This window comes from Cucurbita pepo, chromosome LG01, assembly GCF_002806865.2.
Source record: "Cucurbita pepo subsp. pepo cultivar mu-cu-16 chromosome LG01, ASM280686v2, whole genome shotgun sequence".
Lineage (NCBI taxonomy): Eukaryota > Viridiplantae > Streptophyta > Magnoliopsida > Cucurbitales > Cucurbitaceae > Cucurbita > Cucurbita pepo.
The window spans coordinates 3,057,284-3,063,817 of record NC_036638.1 but is presented as its reverse complement, the minus strand read 5'-3'; the positions used below and the strand labels follow the sequence as shown (position 1 = coordinate 3,063,817).

The 6,534-nt window shown below is 34.2% G+C and overlaps 1 protein-coding gene across 1 annotated transcript; it reads left to right on the top strand.

Moving 5' to 3' along the window:
- The first annotated feature begins 3,867 nt into the window (after window positions 1-3,867).
- On the top strand, window positions 3,868-5,181 carry LOC111803387 (aspartic proteinase CDR1-like). The gene has a single exon (XM_023687760.1). It carries the CDS (start codon window positions 3,868-3,870, stop codon window positions 5,179-5,181), a length of 1,314 nt encoding a protein of 437 aa, XP_023543528.1.
- Window positions 5,182-6,534: the final 1,353 nt, after the last annotated feature.

Sequence of the window (6,534 nt, the reverse complement as noted above, 5' to 3'; positions counted from 1 at the left end):
GTGAGTTCTTTTTTTTTGGTTTATTTTGGTCTCAAAGTGCGCTTCTCGCGGCCTTTCCCATTGAAAAAGGTTGAATATTTTCCACCGTTTTTGCTTCTTCCAGTTCAAGGCTGCTCTCTACCACATGAAACGCAATACGTCTCTGCCTCTCTCTCCTCATTAACAAATGGTGTTGGCCGTCAGTCCGGTCAAGCCTACTGCTAATTGATATTGTCTTGATTAGGTTGCAGATACTATCTTCATTGAATTTTTTCTCTTGGACTTCTTGAACGGCAGTCTTTCGGTGTCTTCATTGGGTGGCAAATAGTGTCTTCATTGGATTTTTTCTCTTGGACTTCTTTTCAAGGTTTTTAAAACAGAGTTATTAGGGAGAGATTTCGATATCCTTATAACAATTGTTTCGTTCTCCACTCTAACCGATGTGAGGTCTCACAATCCACCCTCCTTGATGGTCCAGCGTTAGGTGTCTAGCTCTAATATCATTTGTAACAACTAAGCCTACCATCAAAGAGGATAATATCTATTAGCCGATGTGAGGTCTCACAATCCACCCTCCTTGGTGGTTCAGCTTTTGGTGTCTGACTCTAATACCATTTGTAACAGTCTAAGCCTAATGTTAAAGAGGACAATATCTGTTAGCCAATGTGAGGTCTCACAATTCACACAATTCACCCTCCTTGGTGGTTCAACGTTCTGTGTTTGGCTTTAATACCATTTGTAAAAGCCTAAGTCTACCTTAAAGAGGGCAATATCTATTAGAAATGGACTTGAGCGGTTACCGCCAGAGACTTTTGAGTGTGATATGGAAGAGAGGCTTAGGAAGTCAACCCCAGAAGGGTAGGAGACAAAGCTGCATTGTAATGAGGCAGGTTTTGGGGAAATTTGTATTGCAAGTATTTGATGCGGATCCATGCAGTTCACATGCTGTGGCTTCTTCTTGAAGAAAAGAGGTATTTATTATTCTTATTGGTAATCTGTCCTTGAAACTTGAAATTTTTTCTCTCTAAGTTGTTGCTTTGATAAGCTGAATGTTTTGCTACTCTGTTCTTCAAAACAATCTTGGGAATTGTGCTTTGGTAGATCTGATTCATCCATCATTCATAGTTCTGTTTGTTCTTGAGTTCAATTCCGAGTCTTGTTTTAACTTCTAACATTTATTATTAGACTCTTAGAAAGGTGAGGACAATCCCATCAAAGACGAGAAACTCTTCATTTACATATTGTAGCATTCAAGATTCACAAATATATTCACATAGAACCTTGGCAGGTTTTTGCCAAAATAGATGCACACACAAATCATCTGTGGCTCACAGTAGCCAGAGATGATTGCGGAAGATTTCCGCACCCTGTTCTCCATTTTGGCCTTAGCAGAGTCCCCATTTCTGGCATTTTTTGGGTGAGGCAGAGGCAGAACTAGTGGCCAGAATTAACAATGGCTGCCATTCTGGGTCTGTCTTTAGGATTCAAGTTGGTGCCCTGCATTGGAGGCCAAGACTGGTCATTCACTTTTCTCGTTTTCCCACAAAGCCAAGGCCGGATTATGTGTGAGTGAATAAGCTTGACTTGTCCCTTTCCTTGAATCCGTCTACAAAAGCCTAGAGGACATTGTGTGTGTTGACTTAGCAAAAGAAGTTATTAACTTGAAACAATCTTAGGATAATTGTTGGCAGTTATTAACTTGAGTAAGTTTAGAAAAATTGTTAATCGTGACTAACTTGTCGCGAAAGTTTAGGACATTTGCTAGTACTTTCTCCCGTATAAATACGGTCACATGTAGGTTCTATTCACAACAACCATGATAATTGAATGTTTAAGGTTCTTTCATTCAAATGATCTCTTCCCTTAATTTGTTCTTTCTACATAATTTATTTGTTTCAATATGTTTCGATCGTGGGTCATATCTAACATTATACATGATGATCTGTGAGAGTTACCGAGTTGTGGCTTGTTGTGGCTTTGCCCAATCCACAAGGTTTTGGTCATTCTTTGCTCCTGGATCATCCGTTGCACTTCTTACAGCAATGTTTGAAAGTAGCACCTTGAAATTATATACGTCACTTTTCGTTGTCAAGTGCCTTGATGGACATTAGGTGTCATATGTATTTCACTATGTACAGCAATGTTTGGTGTTCAATGTAAATGATTGTTATTCATCATATTATATATATATTTTATAAGAAGGATTTTAAGTGATTTCAAGTTCTAACAAATTTTAAATGAAGTCGGTTGTTTATTATCGTATGATATATATATTATGTCTATTAACCTATTGATAGTCGAAATTTTGAATGTCAATGATGAATGATGAAAAATATCAAAGTCTCAAAGTTTATAGATTTTGATAAAAAAAACATAGATAAAATATTAATACGTTTAGCCACGAAATCAACACTAAGACATCATCACCGTGAATGATACAAAGTCAAGTATCACCTAAAAAATAGTAGCTTACATACATGCATCATCACTAATTATCTACGTTGTAGTTCTAAGGTACCATATTTAATTGTCTCTATCTCAAGATTCTTATTTAATTTTTTTTAAACAAAATTAAATCATGAGTTTTTTTCATAGTCGGTGGAGAAGCGGCATCTTTTTTTTTTCTTTTTTTTTTTTAATTTTGATAAATTTAATATATTTCTATATATGAATTTCTTATCTGTAATGCATGTCACATTTTAAGTTTCACTTACCATTTATATTTCAAAGATTTTTGACTTTTAATTATTTCGTATTAGTTACAAAGTAATTTTACCGTCAAATAATTTGTTAAGTTTAGAAACCCAACTCATTTATAAAAATTCTCCTTAATTTATATTATAATAATGTTGAAATTCGAATAAAAAAGAAAAAAATCTCACATGAATTTATCGGTGTGACAACTCTAAGGAAAAAAATGAAGATTATGTCAGACTCAATTCAGTTAAGAATTAAACGACGTGTTTATAAAAAGTAATCTTTTGCCTATTTCGAAAAGATTAATTAATTGAATTCAAATTTATCTAAATAATAGAAATAATAAATACATAAATATATAAATATATATATTTTAGAAAGGTATAGAATCTCAATTAATTTAAATTTCAACCATCCTAAAAGGGAAAAACAACCCTATGATTTGCATTAAAAATTGCAATTTTTCATATAAATTCGTTATGCAAACATGGAAAATAATGCCTTTATTCTTGTCTCTTATCTCTTATTTCTGATCTGTGTCTGAATTTTTACCTATTGAATAATTTTTAAATTATTTTTTTAAAAAATGTGTGAGGTTAAAAATTCAAATACCTTATTTATTGAATTATGATACATATTATATATCGACCGCTTTCTGTTTTTTATAACAAATTATGATAACTTGAATTTCATGAATTAATGTACAAAACTTCAAAAAAAAGTTTTCTTTTTTAAAACAAAAATCCAAGTAGGAAGTTGTTTTAAATACAAACTTAGAGTAAAAATTGAATTAATAAATATTTTATCTTAGAAAATTTTAATTAATTATACTTAAATATTAAACATGTCTTCCATAATTTATGGTCCATCGGACTTTATTATTATAATTATTATTTACCTAAAAAATATATTAAAAAATCAAGAAAATCTACACCATTTAATTGTGTCATTTGAGTCCATTATTATTATTATTATTATTATTATTTATGGACAATAAAAAGAGACATATTTTCTATAATTTAAGGAAATATAAGAAAATCCACGTCATATAATCTCATGCAAATTCTCTCTCTCCTCTGTCAAAAAATCATAATATTTATTTATATTCTCTCTCTAAATTATCATATATAAAATACGAAATTTGGGCACTCAATAAACTCCCATCCCTCTAAACCTTTCCCACTGGAATCCATGGCTGCCATTTCAATTTTCTTCTGTTTCTTCCTCATTTCCTTCTCCCAAGCAACCGTTCATGGCGGCGTTGGCGACGGCGGCCATGGCTTCACCACCTCTCTCTTCCACCGCGATTCTTTTCTCTCCCCTCTCTATAACCCATCTCTCTCCCACTATGACCGACTCACCAACGCCTTCCGCCGCTCCTTCTCCCGCTCCGACACCCTCCTCAACCGCGCTGCCGCCGTCTCCACCACTGGCATCCATTCCCGGATCATCCCCGACGACGGCGAGTTCCTAATGTCCATCTCCATCGGAACCCCGAGGGTCAAAATCATGGCCATCGCTGATACCGGCAGCGACCTGACGTGGACCCAGTGCATGCCATGTCACAAATGCTTCAACCAATCATTTCCCATTTTTAATCCACGTCGATCCTTCTCCTACCGCCACGTGTCTTGCACTTCCAATGCTTGCCGCTCTCTCGATGACTATCGCTGTGGACCCGACAACCGAACCTGCAGCTACGGTTATAGCTACGGAGACCAATCCTTTACGTATGGCGACCTAGCATCTGAGAAAATTACTGTTGGATCCTTCAAACTCTACAAGACAGTTATTGGATGTGGCCATGTGAACGGCGGCACTTTCAGCGGAGATACCTCAGGAATTATCGGACTCGGCGGTGGCCCTCTCTCTTTGATCTCTCAAATGAGAAAAATCGCCGCCGTCAAACGGCGGTTCTCGTATTGCTTGCCGACATTCTTCAGTGACAAAAATGTAACAGGCAAAATAAGTTTCGGCAAAAAAGCCATTGTTTCAGGGCGAAAAGTCATTTCTACCCCTCTCGTATTAAAAGAACCCAACACCTTCTATTACGTAACTCTCAAAGCAATGTCCGTTGCAAACAAGCGGTTTAAGGCTGCGAACAACATGTCAGCGGCCGTAGAACGAGGGAATATCCTTATCGATTCCGGTACGACATTGACAATTCTACCCCCGAATTTGTACAAAGGTGTTGCTTCTACATTGGCGCATGTTGTTAAAGCTAAGCGAGTGAATGATCCAACTGGGGTTTTGGATCTCTGCTTCGCCACACGCAGCGTTGATCATTTGAATATTCCGGTCATTACGGCACATTTTGCTGGCGGCGCCGACGTGAAGTTGTTACCGTTGAATACGTTTGCAATGGTAGCTGATAATGTGGCTTGTTTGGCTTTCGTGCCGTCGGCGAACTTTGCCATTTTTGGAAACTTAGCACAGGTGAACTTTTTGGTCGGATACGATCTCGAGCGCAAGAGATTATCGTTCAAATACAACGTTTGTGCTTAAAGACGACATGTCGTTTCTCCATTGTCTTGTCTTTTAATTACAGTTATTTCTCAACAAATTTTGTTTTTAATATTAATTTCTTGGGTATAATTATTATTAATTAATTATTAATCCCAGCTTGTTAATTTTGTTTCTTGCTGTTTTTCTTTTCTTTTTTGTTTTTTACTTCTTTTTAAAAAAAAGTGCACAAAAGTACAAATTTATGAACTAAAAAATTTAAATAATAACGGTTAAATTATATATTTAAAAAAAATATTGAAATTCGTTAAAAAATAAATAAAAAATTGTAATATTATGTTACCTTTTATAAATATGGAAGGAAAAATTAATGTGCATGAATGTCGTGTTTAATCCAAACAAAAATTATAATAACATTTCTAACAGATTTCTATTTCCCGAATATTTTTTAAATAAAAGTCAAATTTATAAATATTTTTTTATAATTTATCCTATTAAAATAAAATTTTATCTCGAAATTAGAATCTTTAAATTAACGCATACATGCCAAGTATGGATATAAAAATCTTACCATATTTAACCCAAATTCAATGTATCTATCAAATAAATAAAATTGTTAAATTAACACATTTTTGGTATTTAAATTTTTATTATAGCTTTTTTTTTTTTTTTTTATTAGACATCAATTAATATTTTAGAAATTGATGGTTCGATTTGTCGGAAGCACTTGACTAGTTTAATTGGGCCTGTCCAACCCGACTCGAGTGGATTAGACTAATTCGGTCTAGTTGAATCATTCAGGTCCAATTCGATCTATTCAATCTATTTTTTTGGTCAATTTCAATCATACTAATATTGAATAAGATTTTATGATCCAATTACGAGATATTGAGAAAGTGAACGTTATTTTTTGCAAAAATTAAGGAAACCTCGTTTAAAAACTTTAGATATGAATTAGTATTGATTGCTAAAGACGAATATGATCGAAATATCATGTGACGTAATAAAATTGATAACATGAATGATGGAGTTATCGAGTGAGGGTTCGTAGGGGTTCGCCAACTAATCTCTAACAATAGATTTATCTCGATCAGCAAAGGCCAACATAGTATGGTCGAGACATGACACCACTCCCGTTATGTTTGTATATCGTGTATTAACTATCAAAGGATTGCTAGCGATCAGTAAAAGTGAACATAGCATGGTCGAGACATGACATCACTCCCCTTACGATTATACAACGTGTATTAACTGTGAAAAGATCGCTAGTGAACTTTCAATAATGAATTCAATTCACAATTTCATTTAAATTTTTTTTTTTAATGTTTCTTCAGAAGAATGAAAATGATTGTAAAAAAACTAATTTAAATTTTTTTGTTTTCAATTATAGAAAAT

Excerpts from the sequence above, each read along its gene's own strand:
- LOC111803387 (XM_023687760.1), top strand. The coding sequence starts at position 3,868 with ATGGCTGCCATTTCAATTTTCTTCTGTTTCTTCCTCATTTCCTTCTCC.